The sequence below is a fragment of the Pteropus medius genome, unplaced genomic scaffold (assembly GCF_902729225.1).
Source record: "Pteropus medius unplaced genomic scaffold, Ma_sr-lr_union100, whole genome shotgun sequence".
Lineage (NCBI taxonomy): Eukaryota > Metazoa > Chordata > Mammalia > Chiroptera > Pteropodidae > Pteropus > Pteropus medius.
Genome location: NW_024350927.1, coordinates 3,660,496 through 3,680,116, shown reverse-complemented (window position 1 = coordinate 3,680,116; position 19,621 = coordinate 3,660,496). Strand labels below are relative to the sequence as shown.

The 19,621-nt window shown below is 48.9% G+C and overlaps 1 protein-coding gene across 1 annotated transcript in view; it reads left to right on the top strand.

Annotated features, from left to right (window-relative positions):
* Window positions 1-629: 629 nt before the first annotated feature.
* LOC120585701 (uncharacterized) overlaps window positions 630-19,621 on the top strand; it is a 535,818-nt gene continuing 516,826 nt past the window's right edge. The window contains exon 1 of the mRNA XM_039842025.1: window positions 630-1,482. Coding sequence (XP_039697959.1) covers window positions 1,362-1,482 — 121 coding nt within the window. The 5' untranslated portion in view covers window positions 630-1,361. The remainder of the gene's footprint in view (window positions 1,483-19,621) is intronic.

The window sequence follows — 19,621 nt, the reverse complement described above, 5'->3', positions numbered from 1 at the left end:
CTCACGAGGAAACAGATGCAGAAGCTTTGATTACCGCCGCTGTGCTGGGTCCCAGTCTCTCTGGTGGATGTGCTGCCGCCAGCATCCTGCCAATGTTGCAGCCAGATCCCCAATGAAAGCATCCCAAAATGCTGGCTGGAGATGGTGCAGTGTCTCTCTACAGTTAGCACCTTTGTGCTCGGCAGATGGGGTGGCAAAATAAAGATGCAGCACCCACTGAAACAGCTGTTCTATTGTGTGAAAGGTTTCTCCCTCCCCTCCCCACTTTCCAGAGGAACTACCCCTTTCCTTTGGAGTAGGGATAGGTCTGCTTTGGCGAAGGCGACACACCCAGACCATCTCTGTGTTGTAGGAGTGCCGCGGAAGATGTCTGGCATTTTGCGACTCTTCTCTTTTCGATCTCTGGTTTGTTGCTGGCACTCTGGTCTCCTCTGTCTGGCACTGCCTGGGCTGTGGGCATGAAGAGGTTACAGCAGCCAGGAGCCTGCCGGGCTGAGTTAGCACTTCCCTCTGCATCCAGAACATCTCCAAGTAAAGGCCCTTTCACATCACGGAAAAGGGGTGGTGGTGCAGGCTGGGGGGTTCCCCGCTGCAGTAAGTCCCAGCAGGGGCTCTTTAACCATGTCTCATTCCCCTCCCCACAGCCCAGCGAGCAGGCGGAGGCGGGACGAGAAAGGCTTTGGTCTGGAGTGAAGGATGAACCACGGACATCTCTCGTCCAGAGCTGCAGCGTGCTCGCTGCGCTTGCCAGCCGCTCAGCTGCTCGCGCTCCCCTGTCTGAATCTGGCCACCCAGAGGCGTGCACGGACCCTGGACAGCAGCGCACTAGAGCTGGAGCTGCCGAGCTGCCAGAGCACCGGCCCGCGAGGCCAGCTCCCTGGGGAGCGAGGGCGGCCTCGCTCCTTGCCCTCCTCCCAGGAAGGACACACCGGAGCCCAGCAGTGTTTTTCCTGCAGCTGGTGCTGGAACCTCAGCTCTCTCCAGCCAGCCACGGATGAGGCTGAGCAGCTCCGGGGACCCTGCCTCTTCCAGGTGATACCCTGAGAAGAGAGAGTGGGGGACCAGGTCCCAGTTTCCCCTCCCAGACAAGAGGAAGCAACTCCCATTGGGTAAAACTTAGAATTTTGTTTTTGCATCCAACTCCGGCAGCTGAGCAAGGTCTGCCGAGCCCTGTGGGGTTTCATTTTTGACTTGACGGGTGTTTGAGAAAAACTGCAAGGACTGGGTGGCAAGAAGAAACATTATAAACTTTGGGGGCAGGGACATTTCCTTGGAAGTGACAAGTAGCCTCAGACCTACAGTTCCTGGGCCGGTGATGTCATCGTTTGCTTGGACACTCTGAAGGGTCTGGAGGCTGCCACATGACCAACACCAGAGACCCCCGAGGAGCCATGGAGTCTACGCTGGCGACGTCCAGTTCTGCCACAGGCCCCGTCACCTTCTCGCACGTCTTCGGTCAACAGTGCCAGCTGATGGAAGCAGGTAGGAAGCGTGCCGTGTGGGAAGGGGAGCATCGTGCAAAGTCCCCAGTGGCAGACGCTCGCGCATGTCTGGGTGTCTGGCTGCCCCATCTCTCCCTCGACGTAAAGTGGAATGTGAAGTTCAACTAGCCAGTGACGTGCTTGTCACTGGCATAATCACTTTAAAGTTTTTAGGACATGCCACAAGCAGGGTAAGTGGGGGCCCCCATTTGTCTTTTGTTACCTCTTTTCTCTGTGGCTACCCAGAGGATGATGGCCGGTACGTCAGGAGAATCTGATGATGGGGTGGCCGTGGTCACCTTTTGGGGACAGATGCCAACCCTAGACTGGTCACCTTCTGTCAGCTTGCCTCTCTCTGCTGCTAAAAGTGGTGTTTAACTTAGATGCCTTAGGTGCCTCTCCGGTCACCAGCGGAGTCACTCAGATGCTCGTGATTGTGTCGCCCTTGGCTCTGCCGTGGGGATTCCTTATTAGTCTTTGCTTATGACTTTGTCCGCAAAGGCTCATGTTTTATACAGAAGGGAAAACTTAACGTGGGCTGCCAGCCATCTTGCTAGGATGTACATTTTGGTCACAAAGAAAACCAGGTGAGGGGGAATGGCCTGGTGCAAACAGTGACCACGGTGGAGCCCACAGACTGATGCCTGATGTGTGGCTGTGACCATGTTGGAGTCACACAAAAAGCTGAATGCCCGGTTCCCCATTTTCCTGGAGTTTGTTCCTGTTCTTGGGGAAAGCATGGCGTGTTTGTCCTGTGGTCTCCCGGCTGTGAAAGTGTTAATTGTGCATCTTGGCTGAGTCTAGAGGCAGGTGAGAGAGCACGGTAGAGTCGAGTCGGTGTTGATGCCTTCACTGGGTGGCTGCGTAACCTTGGAAAATGCAGATCCTACCCCTTTCTCTTGGACATTCATGCCCAATGGCAGAACAAGAGAACTGGACTCAGGGCTGCATGGTCCATCCAGGCTTGAGATCCTGTGAGCTCATGGGAGCCCAGTGCAACAAAGACACACTTGCCCTGGTTTCTGAGGACAGGGTGTGGCTGCACAGGGAGGTGACTCGTGGAATGGGTGAATGAGGATTCTGTTGCTGGACTGCCTGGGTTCGAGTCCCAGTTTCATTTCTTATAGGCTGTGTGACCTCAGGCAAGTTACTTAGCATCTCTGTGCCTCAGCATCCTCATCTGTAAAATAGAGATAAGTAAGCACTACTTCATAGGGTCATTGCAAAGATTAAATAACTTAATACATGGAAAGAGTTAGAAAAGTACCTGGCACCTAACCAGCTCTACTTTTTAGTGTCAAGCATTTATTAATATTTCTAGGAGGTGTGGGGGATGCTGGGCAAGCATCTTTCTATGGGCCGTTCAAGGCATCTGTTTGCAGAGAGTAGCATAGCTGCTTTTGGGCCTGGAAGGTCAAAGCATTGAACTTGAACCTGGCTTGTCCAGAAGGTGGGGAAATTCCCAGCCTATGTATCCGTGGAATGTGTGATCTGCAACGGCTCAGCTGCCTCTACTTCTACACAAGAAGGAGGGCTTGGGGGGTTTCACACACCTTTCTACTTCTCTGAAGGTACTGTGGGAGGAGGCAGATTGGATTTCTAAAGTGCCTTGGTGTTGTCCCCTGTGGCTTCATTCTCTGCACTTTCGGAGGCACCCAGACCTACATCGGGCTGTGAAATCCTCTGTCTCCTTTTGAGAGAAAGCCCTTTATCTCAAGAGAGTAGTGTAACATGGAATAATAATGACCAGCCACCTCAAGGGAGAACACATCTCCTGAAGGAACACAAAGGGGAAAAAGTCACCTCTAAGTGCAAGGAGCTCACTCAGCTAAGAGGCAAAAGGGATCGAGAGCCAACGCGGCTGTCTCCAGCCAGCCGTCTGTAGTCAGCTGTACCACCAATGAGATCTTAAATGCAGGTGAAAATGAGTCCATGCCTCCAGGGGCTTAGAGCTGTGTTCCTCACGTCTGTCCCTGAGTAGGAGGCAGCTGTCCTCTGTGTTCACTGTGCACCCCCACCCTGGCCTCTCTGCATGGTGCCAGGAACCACAGAATCTGTAGAGTAAGGCAAGCCCTTCCTCCAGTTGGTGTAAAACATATTGGGCAAAAGAGAATTATACGGGATGTGACTTTTTAATGATTCCATTTTCTGAGCAACCCTTCCTATAGGTTTTACAGGAACCGTCTTACTGCATTTTCCACAGGCGGGGGAAATGCTCAGGGGTTGCCTGCATGCCCACGTTCATGCAGCTGGGAAGTAGCGACAGGGGAGGATGAGTCCTGGGCAGGCGCCCAAGCCTGTGCCTCGAACCTCTAAAGCCTGTGGTTCCCGGTGATGCCTTGGGATAATCCTTTGTATCTGTAAGAATTTCATGTCTTAGGAAAAGAAGTTGATTCCTGGGAAAGGAGCATACTTAGTGGGGTGCCGGTGGGGGACGAGCATAAAAGGGCACATAGGACTTAGGCGGGGTGGGAGTAGACCCCTGGCAGCAAGGGTGTAATTTGGCCTGGGTGGGGCCACGGAAAGAGTAGAGAGATCTTCCTCATTCGGTCTCAATTCAGCTGTTTGTTGGTTGTGTGAACTTGATAAGCCCTGAATCCCCAGATTAGGGCTGCAGATTCCAGCCCCGCTGCCAAATCTGGCCCACCACTTGCCTTTGTAAATAAAGTTTTATTGGTATACAGTCACATCCATCCACATACATTTTGTCTGTGGCTACTTTTGTGCATAACGGTGAGTAGCTGTGACCAAGACCATGTGGCCTGCAAAGCTGAAAATATTTACTGTCTCACCCTTTGCAGAGAAAGGTGTGCTGATCCCTACCCCAGAGCAACGGACATAGCACAGAATGGGCGAAGACAGAGTTTGTGTGGGACAATATAAAAAGGCTCAAGCTGGAGAATCTGGCTCTGACTCGTGTCCTTGCTGGCACCTTTGATGCTACATGAGGATGTTGGCAGGAGCTCAGAGGGTTGGGCAATATAGACTTGAGCTGGTGTGAGGTCAGTCTCCATATAGCTGAATAACTCCCTTGCCCATCTCCTCCTTGGCCCCCAAAATGTTTGACTGGGGTACCCCTCTGACCTGGTGTTTGGCTGTGTCTCTGCTGAAGGTTCTCAGCTTACCCCTTGGCCTGACAGTCTGTTGGTTGGGGGACCCTAGCTTGCAGGCCATGGCTCCTGGGGACTTCATTTCTTGCTCTGACTTGCTAAGCTGCCCCTATGTCATTCTAGTTGCTTTCCAGTCTGTCCCATTTGGTAGAAAGCCCTTCTGCAGGGTTCCTTTGCTTGGCCAGAATGATTAAAGTCATTCTGTCTAATACGTCTTGCTGGCACCACACGAATCCGGGCCCAGCTCAACGGGGAGGGTCGAGAGGGGAAGACAGCAAGGTGACAAGACGGGAGCAGCTGGCCTGCTGCTGCTTTGCTCTGCCCCTGGACCGCAGCTCAGAAGCCACCACGGGGGTCTCCATCTGCACCGTCAGTTTTATGGATCAGTCCCCAGCTTCATGCCATGTAGAAACTCAAACGGATGAGTCTGTCTATCTGTCTTGTAAGTCAGACCGATACCTGGCAGGGTCTGGTCATCTTTGGATTTTATTACCTTGTTCCTTCTGAGGGCTGCCAGCTGAAACCCCTTTCCTGCCTTTTGAACAATTTGGGGATCCGTCTGAATATAAAGCCTGTATGTATTTGGAAGCCACTTGCCATATTTAAGAACCAAGAGAGAAGAAAACTAATATTTATGGCATCTGCTAGGAGTAGAGCACGGTGAGTGCTTTTGCAAAATTTAATGGATGAAGATGTACAAAGAGGAAAGAACTGTGTCCTGTCTTTCCACATGGGGGAACAGGAATGCACTTTTAAGGTTTCCACTTAGATTCCCAAGAGGCAGCCAACTGAGCCTAATCATAGCTAACACTTTTTGGGAGCTTATTCTGGGACAGTCACTATGCTAAGTGCTGACACATTACCTAATTTCTTCTTTGTCACATGCTCATAAGGCAAACAGAATCATCCCCATTTTATAGGTGAGAAAACTGAGGCTCATAAAGGAAAATATTTCTCTTAACTAATTCGTGGTTGCGCCAGGATTCAAATTCAAGCCGTCTGGATCCAGAGTCTCTATTCCTGTTCCTCTGTCCAGAATCTGTCAAACTTCCCAGCTGCCCCAGTAATTCATCTCCAGAAATGTTTGTTGAACGTCTATGCCAGCCAATGAATGTTTGCTGAATGAATGTGGAATCTGCAGGAACCAGAGATCTCGAAGACAAGAGTATCCTCAGGAGTTTGGATCTTAAAGGGGGAGTGACCTATGTCTTCTGTGTTGTCATACTATCTGTAATGTGTTGTGTTGGGGTTCCTCTTCATCGATGCCTTCATCATTAGACTCCGAACTTCCCAAGGCCAGGAACAACCACCTTGGGCATCTCTGAGTCCTCCAGACCCCATACGGTGCTGGCGACATTGCAGTTTTCATCTGTAAGATGCTGGTGGGTTTGTTTTAAACCAAATCCTTCGTCTTTTTGCAGGATGGCTGTCATCCTCATGAATAGCTGTGAGCCTGATAAAAAGGTGTTAGTGGAATCTGGCAAAGCACAATGCGGTTACGTTCTTTCTCTTTCTCAAGACTAATTCTTCGTAGTCCTCAAGTTAGCTTGCGGGATCAAGGGCAGTGGAGAAAACAATTTATTCCAGTAGTCCTTTGGGCTGCTCAAATGGATTGCTCTGATCTCCAAGCTCTTAAAGGGACCTAGATCTACTTCTTGCGCATAGTGGACAAAGTAGTGGGCACCGGCCATACTTCATCCCTGCCCAGTCTCCCACCTGCAGGCCCACAGTAGGGTTTTTTCAGCATCCTGGTCATCTCCTGAGGATACAGGAACTGTCAGCAACATCCCTGGACCATACTTTGATCTCAGAAGTTCCCACCAATGGTACTTGTTTGAAGAAAAAGCAATGGGGACGAGTTGGAACATTAAAGCGTTGGAACAGGCAGTGTGTGCAGGAGCCGGCTTGTGATAGCACAGTTATCCTGTAGGTCGTCATGTCAGAAGCAGTAGCTGGTCTCTCATTGACTTATTTCTGCAGAGACCTACTTGTCAGTGGCAGGGGCACGTGGTTATTAGTATGGACTTAAGAGCTCAACTGCTCGGGTTCAAGTCCCATTCTGCTGCTCACTAGCTGTGTGATCTTAGGCAAGGACTTAACCTCTCTGGGCCAGTTTCCTCATCTATAAAATGAGGATAATGGTGTAGCTACTTCATGAGGTGGTGGTGAGTCTGACAATGAGTTAATACGAGTAAAGTGTCCATCAGAGTGCTTTGCACAGATGTGTTATATATAAACATTTGCTGTCTGTCTAAGTTTAGGTTGCTGTAACAGAGTACGCTGGGTGGCTTAAACGAAAAAGTGACTTAGTTCTCACGGCTCTGGAGACTGAGATGGCTAAGATCGGAGCGCTGGAAGACCCAGTGTCTAGGGAGAGCCCTCCTGTCTTCTCATTGTGTCCTCATGTGGCAGAAAGCGAGAGGAGCAAGTTCTCTTGTCTCCTCTGATAAAGGCACTAATCCCATTCACGAGGGCTCCACCCGCCCCACCTCATCACCTCCCAAAGGCCCCACCTCCAAACACCATCACTTTGGGATTGGGGTTCCAATATAGGAATTTGGGGGGGGGTGCACAGACATCCATTTCACAACACTGTCGTGAATACTATTTCTTATTACCACATCTGTTCTATCTTGTTTAGTGAGACGAAGTTTGTAACACCAGGAATTCAAACATTTCTCGTGATCATGTTTTTGGACCAGTAAAATGTCGCCATTTTTTTTCCCCTTGGCTAATCATTATGGTTCAAAAAAACCTCCAAGCTCAACATTTGTTTCTTCTTTGGTACCGAAGGCCAGAAATCACCAGATCAATGAGAATTTCCATCCAGCAATAACAAAGCGTGTGTAAAGAAGGTCCTCGTTGGACCCAGCTTACCAGGGACAAGCCCAGTTCATGTCTCTCTTCCTGGTATAGTTATTAACGTTATTAACGCCTGCATTCATTCTCAACCCATCCTCATTTGCATGATAAATTAGATAGTCAGCCTTAATAAGGGGCAGCTGAATAAATAAAATTCAAATGTTATCAAATAAAATGTGGAGCATCTGCTCTTGGAGGCAGTAGTTGAAAAGACAGTGGAAGAAACGAATATTTGGTTTGGAACGGGGGCCAGGCTGGTCAGGTGAACTGGATGCCACTTCTCAGAATGCTACGGGGCTTGCTGACGTTGCCATGTCTTACTCTCCAAGAGAAGAAGAGCCCAGCTTTGTATTATAAAGATGCTCATTATATTGCCTAATATTCTGTGGCATTTTTCAGTCTACCGCATTCCCTGAAAAAGAAATACACCAAAGAGGTCAAGGCTGGAGAGAGATGCACAACCCACTGCAGTGGGCTGCCTCTCAAAGGGCTGGAGGTTGAACGTGTTGGGGAAAAGCACTGACTTGTGCCAAGGAGGGAACCTTCTAAAACCCTGTGGGGCAAAGTCCGGGCTTAGCTCAGGCCAACAGGACACTGCTGTCTGGAATGGCTGGACTTCCTCCTCCCAGTCTTCGATTTGCTTTGGCCCATTGCTGACTTTGTCTCTTGTCTTTCACATGTGTAAGACTGATCCCGGCTTCTGCTCCCTTTGGGCCCTCAGCATTTTCTGTTCTGACAGCCAGTAACCGACCTCAAGCCTGTTCCTTGTTATTCCCTTTGCTCAGGGCCTGGACTAGACATTCACCCTGGAGTACTTCAGGAACTCGCTCTGTGCCACCTGGGCATCACCAGACTCAGAGCAGGGCAGGCCGGAACCGAGTGTTATTGTAGAGTCTGCCCCCTCTGCAGCCACAGGTGTCCCACTGTGGGAGACAGCGGACTGCATTCCCGGAGATTCTCTCCTGGTGAAGATCTGCAGTCCTAGGGACAGTTGGACAAACTGACCAAGAGGTCCTGTTATGTTTCTTGTGACTCCGGGAGGTAAGGCTCACCAGCTTGTGCGAAGACCATTGCAGAGTGAAACAGCCTGCCTCTCAGGAAGCGCGTGGCCTCCTGGCTCCGTTAAGTCGGTTAAGTCGGAGGAAAGAAATAGCTTGTGTGGGCAATTTTGTCCCTAACTCTCTGGAATTCATGGCTCTGTCCTCCATGAGAGGCCGGAACCTCGATAGTAAGTGTTTTTACAGCTGGAATTCCCCTCCTGAGAGGTCATTTCCACTGTGAGATGGGACTTTCTGGGACCACAGGGCACCCCCCGTGGGCTCTGCGTTCCGCTGCAGGCTGGAAATGTGCTTTGTGTTTTCCCCACCAGCACAGGGGGCATGTGGCTATGTCTCTCCACAATGAGATTGAGTGACCCCTCACAATGAGATTGAGTGGGAGCTGTGCCAGGGGTGAGGCAGGATGGAGTCTGGGACCTACATTCAGTGTTCAACCAGCAAGGGCTGGCAGAAGAGATCCTTGCCCTGGGCTCCAGGCCCAGACATGCCAGAAGGAGTGGCAGCATTTAGGACAGGGACAGGGACAGAAAGAGAGAGAGAGAGAGCATGTGTGTGTGTGTGTGTTTGTGAGTGAGAGAGAGAGAGACAGAGAGAAAGAGAGATTGATTGATTGATTGGAATGACCTAGGCGGGCATCTCCTGTGCCCCTGCTGCCCTGCCCTCAGGTCCAAGCCCTCCTGTCCAGTCCCTGGAGCCATTGATGCTATCTCCTTGTTCAGAAGCTCTTGCACCAACAAATCAAACTTTTGCTGTCCTCACCCAGTTTCAAAATGTGTTCCGGGAAACACGAGGCCAAATTAGCTTGGCAGTCTTCAGCGTGGATTCTGGCAAGAGCTCAGTCTCCCAATGAGAAGTTTCTGGATGGGGTTGGGAGTAACTTCAGCTGTAACCTTTTTTTTTTTTTTAATTAGATGGCAATTCTGGTACTCCAGCTGGATTCTCTGGGAGCTGATTCTCTAGGAGATTCGCTGGCGTCTGCAGAAAGCGATGCCCCTACGTCAGTTTGCAGTACAGATTATCAGTAGTAGAAGCAGGAGGAACAGAGGAGCAGGCAAAGGCATTTGCTCTCGGCTGGCCTGCAGAAATCAAGCAATTTAGGTTCAAGACAGCTCCAGCCGCATTTTAGCAGCTGGCCAATTTTTCTGCTTGAAACAGAATTCTTGGACTTGGTTTTCCTTGATGATGTAGTTTATTTTTAGGTGGGTAATTCAGAAGGCTTGCCTGCCAGTGAAATACAGACCCCAACCACGTGATGTCTCGTGGCCTCGAAAGGCTGCCTGTCTGCTCTAGCATGGAGGACCAGCCAGTTGCCTCTGAGGGTGACGAGAGAGGTCACAGGAGCACCCAGTTCCTTGCACAAAGCCCAGTGCTGGAGACTCGTGTTGGCCTCTTTGGCTTTGACGACTTGTTGGTGAAGAAAGCTATAATGGCTTATTCCCCCGAGTACTAAGTGTTCATTAGACATCCAGTTTGTCAGCAGCTACCACCCCAGTTGTCCCCGATTTAAACAAAAGTCCCTTTGTGGCCACTGGCACTTGGGAATAGGACCTTGGAGCCGTGTTGAGGCCAGAAGGCCAGTGGTGGAGCCCTCACGGCCTTCCTCGGCAAAGAGCTGGTGGCTGGTAAATGAGCCCTCGGTGACACAAGAAGCATGTTGTTATCTCGTCCCTTGCTAGACTAAGGAATTGTGAGTCCTGAGCTCAACTTTCAAGGGTCATAAACTTCTCAAGGGGTGAAACAGGCCTGTGCTAGGGAGCCGAGCGGCAGAAGTTGGTGTTTACAGAAACCTATGGGTGCAGGGTCCGTGCTCGCCCCAGATAGCGTAATGACAGAACCGCTGAGGGCTTCCGTGAGCCGGAGGAGAACATAAAGTACACACGTGGTTTCAAAGAGCACAGAGAGAAAGGGCGAGGCGCTGGGTGGGCTGCCTTCGATTGCAAAGGGGGTAGAGATTGCACTTCTGGTTCCCGGGACCTATAGACAGATGAAATCTCCCGACTCGGCACAGTAGGTCTCTCCGCAGAAGAAAGACGGGCATCTGGATGGGCCTTAGCTGTTCGTGTCTCGTGCAAACACGTGACTGAGGAGCCTAGTACCTGTCTTGAGTTGTGGGATTGGTCCACACACCATTTAATCTCACTGGTTCTTCCACAACCATGACAAAGTACATGTCTGCAGGGGAGACTGCAGTCTAGGCAGCATTGGGGTGATTTTAATCTGTGACTCTCTGGGTCTCTCTCCCTCCTGGGATACGTGACAGTAAAAACATCCGTAATGCTCCCTCCAAAAGGCTACGTGCTCCTTCCAGGGGCAGGAGGACGAGGGAGGTATAGACCTCCCTCTCGTTCTCAGTGGTGGTGGTGGGGGTGGCGAGTCTGGCCTTGGAGGGCGGAAAGGTCATGACTAAGGAAGAACCTGCCCGGATCTGCTCTGTCGCACTCACGTTTTCCCTTCCCTAAATGGTTTTGCACCTGCCGTAGGGCCCACCTATTCCCACGGCCACATTTTCTTCAGAGAATCACAAATCAATATTCAGTACTTGGGCTTGTGCAGGATAAAATGTCTTTCTTGGCTTCTTATGATTAAAGCCTGTCTTGAAAATGGACTGGGAGTAATTAAGCATTTATGAGGGGTGGGGAATACTTCTGTCGGCCTTACTGAAAGATGCGGTGTGAGCTAAAGCCTGTGAGAATATGGGGAGCACGAGGAGTGTGGGGGCGGAAGTGTCAGACAGAGAGCCAAGGCCGCTCTAGCCCCCGTTTCCTGGGCTCAAATGTCGAGGTGCACGGAGCCCTGATTTCACCCCAGATGGTGGTCGTCAGCCTCAGCCTGCGAGTTGGGAAGGCTGATCAGGAAGGGCCGTGGTGCTCCCCGCAAAGTGGACGTTTGGATTGCCCCCTTTCAATGGGGCAGTGTCTGGGGGCTTTTCCATAAGCGGACAAGGTTGTAGTCCTTCCGGGTTGACTCAGAGCCCTGGAGCTCCTGCTTGCTGGTGCTGAAGAGAGCATCACTTTTCCTGAGAGCTACCCTAATTCTGCCACTTGGAAACTCTTAAAGTCCATCCCGTGACATCTATCACCCGGAGGCCCAGGCAGAAGCATTTTGAGCAGGAAACTGTGTTCTCAGAAATTTTGTAAGGCCTGATGCCGCTCGGCCAGAGGGGAAGATGTGACTGACGACGATGGTTGTCCACCCAAGGCCAGGGCTGGGGCTAATCCCCCAGACGTCCCTTCGGACCGATCCCACAAGAGCACAGGAGTCGCAGGCAAGGGTTCAGTGTCAGGCGCGAGTTCGAGCCGTGCCCTGCTATAGATCGTGTGACTTTGGGCAAGTCGTTTTCCCCCACTGTCGTTGTTTTAAATCTCTCCAAATCACAGCTTTCTATGCAAAATGGTGGTCACCTTTCCAAGAGGCAGGAACTCTGAGGGTTACACTCAAGTGCACGGGAAGCGGTAGAGGACTCCGTGCTTGCAGGAGCACGAAGACCACTGTCACCAACCTCAGGTGGCGTCAGAGGGGAGCTCTTGGAGAGCCTGGCCGCCCCAGCACGATCGCACTGAGCACACAGGTCAGGTCTTACTCGTGGTGATCACCCCGGGCTTCCGTCCCCCCCGCAGGTCATGAGAGAACCCCACTCTTTCCTCTAGCCTAGAAAGTTTGCCGAAGTGCCTCATGTTCATTAGGGCTATTTCGGTAGCCGTAGGCTTGGCGATTTGTCCCATCTGTATGCAAGCGCACACTTTGAAAAGGCCAAGTGAATCTGCCACTTGACAGGACAAACGGGCACCCTTTAACACCCTCTTGTCACCTCAACTTCAAGGACCAGGCCCAGGCCCAGGCCCAAGCTCCTGCTCCCCCAGGCCTGAGCTACTGTTAACCTCCCAGGAGCCCCTCTTGTCTAAAGCGGAAGTGAAGATTTGCATTGAAAAAAAATATATATATAAAATTGATGAACAGTTGAATGGAGTTTCTATATCTGTACAAATGTGATCTTGTCACAAATTCTATCACCCCATCCAAGATTTGCCTGCTGTCCAGGCGTCACAGAGAAACCATAGGGGACCCCGGCTGGGTCCAGCAGTGCTGTTCTGGGAGACGCCTAGAAAGAACTGGCTTAAGATGGAGTTGGAGCTCTCTCTCTCCGTTCTGCCAGTCACGGGGGACCGAGGCTCCTGCAGGGTTAATGTGAGAACTACAAGAGGCATGTACTAAGCATCCAGGTTTCTCCCCAGAGCAAGGTGTCATAGGGCATCCAGAAGGGGCACAATGCCTGGTCCCTGCTGCTGAGGCAGAGAGATGTGGGGAATAACGGGGGGCTTTAAATGAGCGACAGGGGAGAGGACGTCAAATGTAGAAGCTAAAGGAATGTTCTGGTGGCCTCTGTCTGGTCAGGCAGAGGAGACTTGTGGGAGGCAGTGGGTCTTGATGTGGATCTTTCTAGACACCTTGTGCTATGGATTTGGTTGCTTTGGGTAGAAGTCTCAGGCACCCCGACACCTGTGGTGGAGCATGGGGCAGTCTGCTGGCTCTGTGGGTACCAAAGCATCCAGTTAGATCAAGGGCCGTGTGAGGTCCGGAGTTGATTGTGTGGCTACGCTGTCTCCCTCAAGGCTTTCTCTGTTTCCAGCAAGGAATTCCTAAGACTGGCAGCCACTGGCTGCTTTTCTTCCGACCACCGGGCAGATGATGGCTGCCACTTTCTATGGCTCTGCTCCCCACTCTCCTCTTTGGCGGAGACTTCTTAAACGCTTCCAGTACAAGCTTCGGCCAAGCAAGAGAGCTTGGAAGCGAGGACCCTTTTTGGAGTAGACTCGTGACTTTGTGACCAGCGACTCACAGCCCCAGCCCCAGAAACTCTCATCACGGGGTTTCACTGAGGGTCTGTTTACTTGACGAGGGCTCTGAGGACCCCTTGCTTCAGGTGGTTGGCGCGGCATTATTCTAGGGTGGTGGTATTCGACGTCATCCCTGGGCCAGCATCACTTGGGAACTCGTTACAGATGCCAAGTCTCGGGCCCCACCTCAGGCTGACTGAAGCAGAAACTGGGGGCATAGGGCCAGTAATTGGGGTTCAATAAGCCCTCCTGGTGATTCTGATGCATGCTGAGGTTTGAGTACCAACGTGCTGGGGATTGCAACCACCAAAGCTGTGTTGAATGACTGTCAAGCCCCACTCGTTTGCCACTTGCTTCTGAGGATGGGACATCAAACACCAGTATGAGCAGGCGAGGTGTAACTTTGATTACATAAAAATCTAGTGCTATTAAAAAATTACAAGGAAACTAAAAATTATAGAGAAATAGTTCATGCTTCAAAGTCTCTCTGTTGTCCCCCTGTAATCACGGTGTGTCACTCAGCACTGTGAAGACTGGCTTTGCGAGCCTGGGCCCCAGTAATAGGAAATCCTATCAGTTCCTGCAACTGTGACACGGGACAATATAATATTCCTGTTTACCTCAGAAGTGTTGAAACTCGTATAAATGAGGCAATACAGCTACTAATACTTGCTGAAGACCTTGTGGGAGGCAGAATGCTAAGATGACCCCCAGATTCCTACCTCCTGGCGGGTGGCATCTGTGGGTATGATGAGATGTCCCTCCATGATCATCACATTGTGTTATATGACTGTCTTAGCTGACTAGGGAAAGCGTCTCCTGCTGATCTTGACAAAGCAAATGGCCGTGTTATGGGAGGGCCACGTAGCAAGGACCTGAGGGCTGCCCTGGGAACTGAGAGTGATCCCTGAATGGCAGGTAGCAAGGAATTGGGGACCCCAGTCACACGACCATGATGAAATAAACACTGCCACCAATCGGAATGAGCTTAGAAGCAGGTTCTTCCTCAGGTGAAAACACAGCCTGGCCGATACTTTGGCTGTGACCTTGTGAGCCCAGAGCGAAAAGCCCAGTAATGCTGTGCCTGGACCTCTGGTCCACAGAAACAGATAGTAAATGGGGTGTTTCGTTAAGTTGCTAATTCTGAGCAAATTTACTACACGGTAATAGGAAATACACAATTCGTGTTATCTATGTATGTGTATACATTCTTAATAATGCATACACATATATACATATATATGTGTATAAAAACATACATAAATACACAAGTCCCTCCTCCACCCCCAGTCAGCAGTTTCCCTGTGGTAGAATCAGAAAGACCTCAGTGACCCCTTAGGTGGCTACCACAGTGCTTTTGGGGACTTACAAAATTGTTTTAATTTCTGTTAAAATCAGAAGAAAAAATAATACACTTTAGGGCAACCAAAACATCTTAGTATATAATATAACATTACATATTAAAATATTAATATATTCATCTTCTAATACCAACAGTCATAAACTATAATTTTTAATTTTTTTTTATGGAAAAAGAGACTTCTAAGGGCAGACATGCCTATGGTCCATGAAAATCACAGTGTGGCCCCTGGCGGCCTGCGGGGTTCCTGTCCTCTCCATGCGATGTCCTTTGACTGCCTCCTCTTCCTCATCCAGCCTCCAGCCCTGACATTGAGCTTGCCCTCCTCTGTATATACCGCTGGCTGGACTGTCTCTGATCTGGTGGCCATTCTAGGTGACAGGGTATGACATTGAGCTTGCCCTCCTCTGTATATACCGCTGGTTGGACTGTCTCTGATCTGGTGGCCATTGAGGTGAAGGGGTATGTTTAGGAGAGGCTCGGGGCTGTGAGGAGTTGCATGCCTCGAGGTGCCTTTTTCCGCACTGGGAGGAGGTGGAGGATGGGAGTGGGGTGGGCCTGAGCCTGGTCTCCCCTGGTCTCCCCTCCACCTCATTCTATGTCTCTCTTCTCTGAACACCTTCTGCACGTGGTCTGTGGCACGCGTCAGCGCTCGTTCATTGCTTGGATTAGGATTCTTTGGTCGTTAGCTCCATAAACCAATTCTGGATGGAAAAGAAAAATTCAGAAGCCACTGGGGAGATTTCAGAGAATTAAAGGAGAAGTGAAGAACCAGGCTTTGAAAGAGACTGGCAGCAGGACAGTGCTGGGGGTTCGGGGGAGGGGACCTCAGTAACAAGACCTACACAGCAGGGTCTCTGAGGCTTCACCAGCAGGGCTGTCAGCCCCGTCTGCTTTTGGTGCTTGTATCCTGCGGGCCAGATGAAGATTTGTGGAATTGAGGGTCTTTGTGGCTAAGCTTTCATCATGAGCTCACCTGTTCTGATAGGAGAGTCGGATGCCTGGATGGAGAGTCCCCCAGAGCTGCATGTGATGGACCAGGGGTATTAGACATTCAAATGGAGGTGGTAGAAATGTAGCTGGCCAAGTGTGGGAGCCAGGACTTGGCTAGAGATGAAAATTTGGGAGTTGTAGGCATACAGATGGTATTTAAAGCCTCATTTAAAACTTTCAGAAAGAAAAATTTACTCAATGCGATGGATTCCTTTATTCTGATATTTTTCTTCATAAGCTTTTTGGTATTCAAATGTTCTTTCCCTTTTGGAACGAAATTGAGATGAGATGGTGGGCTTTTATCTTATTTAGCAAAGTAAACAATTCACGAACTTTGTCCCCATGGGGGACAATGGCACTTGAGAAACTGAAGTAAATGATGTACAAAAACTTGTGCAAATCTGCAGTGCAGCTCGGTGGATTTTCACCAAGCGAACACACCTGTGTAACCACCTCACCACTCACAAAGTTTGACGTTATCTACATGTGGAGACCGTCCTCATACCTTCTTTTAGTCACCTCCCCACATTCTCCCAAAGGTGACCTCTATCTTCACTTCTTCCATGATAGTACAGTTTTGCCTGTTTCAAAACTTCTTATGAATCGAATCGTAGAGTACGCTCTCCTTTCTGTCTGGCTGCTTTTTCTCAGCCTTTCATGGGATTCATCCACGTTATTATGGGAAGCAATAGTTGGTTCTTTTTCCTCTCTAATAACATTCTGCTGTACGAATGTGTCATACACGTTTAATATGTCCTTTGGGTTGTTTTAGTTCTTGATCATTTTGAACAATGCCTCTATGCTTTCTTGTACAAGCCTTTTGGTGTAGAAGACACACACATCTCTAGGAGTAGAACCGGGGGTGCCCGTGTTTAGCTTTAGATGCCGAGGATCTTCCACAGCGGTTGTATCAGTTTACGCTCTCACCGAAAGTACATGAGAGTTCCAGTTGCTCCACATCATTTTGCCAATGTTTGATACTGTCTGTCATTTTCACTTTAGCCATTCTGGTGGGTACGGAGTAGTAGATCATTGCTGTTTCCATTTGCATCTCTCTGATGACAAATGAGGGTCAACACCTCTTTTTACTGGATCTCTTCTTTTGTTGATTGTTTGCTCAAGGCTTTTTTCCATTTCTTTATTGGGTTGTGTTTTTCTTTTGAATTGTAGAAGTTGATTTATAATAGGGATTGCAGTCTTTGGGTCACACATATGTTCTCCCGCTGTGTGGCTTGGCTTTTTGCCCTCTTAATGCACTCTCTTGATGAGTAGACATTTCTAATGTTAATATAATCCACAGTATTCATCTTTTCCTTGATAGTGCTTTTTGTGTCCTGTTTAAGAAATCTTTGCTTACCATGAGGTTTTTCTATTTGCATCTAAAATAACCTGAAATTGATTTTTGTGTATAGTATGAGTTATAAGTTAAGACTCCTCTTTGACAATGTGAGTATCCTAGTGGCTCAGCACTATTTATTGAAAACGTTGTTCTTTCCCCCATGCTCTGCAGTGCTTGCTTTGTCATGAATCAAGTGTCCACATGTATGGTGTGTTTTATACTCTGTTCTGTTCTCTTGATCCATTTATCTATCCTTGTTGACATGCCACACCATCTTAGTTACTGTGGCATGTGAGTTTTGCTGAATAGGAGTGTGAGTCCTCTAGTCTTGCTTGGACTCTAGTGAGCTAATCAGGTAGACAGGTCAAAAGTATAGCTCAGAAGAATGTGAATAGTGCATCTGGAATGCTAAAAGCTCATTTGCCTGCATGCTCACTGCACACAGACCCATGCCAAGCCCTTTATATGTACCATTTCAGTTCTTCTTTCCGGTCTTTGTCATACAAAGATGAATAATATTGGAAAAGATTCCTCAAATTTAGATCGCCTTGGTTATTCTTGGCCCTTAAAATTTCCATAATACAACTTATAATCATTTTATCAACATTCACAATGAAATCCTGATGTAACTTAATTGAGATTTTATTGATTTGTGGCCAATTTGAGGAGAATAGATATCTCTTCAGTATTGAATCTTCTAATGCAGGGGACTAGCAAACTTTTTCTATAAAGATCTGATAGTAAGTATTTTAGGCTGTGCTGGACAGACGGTGTCTTGCAAATACTTAACTTTGCTGTTGTGTAATGAAACCAGCCATTGACAATATGCAAATGAATGAGTGTGGCTGTGTTCTAATACAACTTTATTTACAAAAAGAGGCAGTAGGCCAGATTGGACTGTGGGCTGTAGCTTTCTGACTCCTGTTCTAATCCATAAACACTCCTTCAAGTTCTTCCATATCTTCCTGCTCTGTGAAATCTAGAAATCTGGAGACCATATTATGTTATCTTCCACCGCACTTTGTACCCACCTCCCCATGCTTCTGTCCTACACTACAATCATTTACAGTTTTGTCGGCGTCTCTGATTAAATGTCACGAGACATTCGAGACCAGGGGCTGGGTTTTCCCCCCACTTCTCTTATCTCCATGGTGTACTCTGCAAGGTCTGGCACACATACTGGTGCAATAAGTTACTTGGATCCAAATCGAGTGTTGAAGAAGAGGTAGGAGAGGAAGGGGTTAGAAGCTCACCCTTGGGGGCCAGAGTCCTGACTTTTCTCTGACTTTTCTGTTATGTTTTAGGAGGAATCCATGGCTCTGAAACTTGGTTCTGTCTCTTCCTTATGGATTGTCATTTTCCCTCCTCTTGTATTCATCCCGGAAAGTTCCAGTCCTTTGTACATAAAGAAAACACATGTATGTATCAGATTTGGGGACCCCTGAGAGCCAGCTGCGTTTGTTTATCTCCTGGACTCTACCATGACACTACCATGACAGCTCTTGAGTGAATGAATGGACTAATGGAGGGAGATGGAGCTGCTAGTTCTGTTTCCCATTGGAAATCCCTTGGTAATATCTGTTGGGGGCCTATTTCTCTTAGAATGGCAGCACTCAGCACCTGGCTTCCTCGGGAAGTGTCTTTTTGAGGCTGCTCTCAGCACCACCTGGCCGAGCCCTGTGGACACTCTGAGCTTTGAGTTTCGCTGTGGTCTGACCTTGAGAGGGAAGGAAGAGAACTATGGCTGAACACAGCCTGGGCGACCTTCTCTCCCTGATTTATAGCATCACATGCACAGTCGCTGGTCACCCTGAAGAGACGTGACTCAGCCGATCACAGCCTTGGAGGCCGACGGGGCCATCCGGGGTCTGGCAGGAGGACGCCCTGTGTGGCCCGAGCTGGTTCTCCATCCTTAGAGTCAGCAGGAGGGCCATGACCCAGGACTTCCCAGCTCAGGGCAGAAATGGGTCTGCCTTAGAATGTTTTTTTCTCACTCTTGGTTGTGTTTTTAAAGCTGTACCATTTATTTCTCTGGTTCAGTGCTTAGAACGTTGGTTAGCACATTGTACTTGCTTGAGGACTTTGCTCTAACTAGTGAGGCTGGTGGGCCAGCCAGGTGGACAGCTCAGGGGAATGAGAACAGAGCATCTGCAATGGCAGTAGCTGACTTTGCCATGTGCTCCCTGGGTCCCAAATCCACGTCCAGCCCTCCACAGGCACGGTCTCCGTTATTCTTTGTCATCCAAAGATGGCTGAACCTGAAAAAGGCCCCTAGAAGTAAATCCATGTAAATGGGGACTAAAATTTTAAAGTGAATAATGGTGAGGGGTTGAAAAGTTTTAAGTCCTTAGTATTAAAACTGCAATTAAAATCTTTAAAAATAAGTTTCCTTAATGTAACACAATTAAAGTTGGGGAGAGGGTATGAAGGGGACTTCAACTTCAGTAATGTTTTCTATGATTAAAAAAATCTGTAGTAAATATGGCAAAGTGATTGTTTATAAATTCCGGATGATATTCTATTAAAAAAAACTTTATTGAGATTTTATTCATATACCATGTAATTCACTCCTTTAAATTGTAC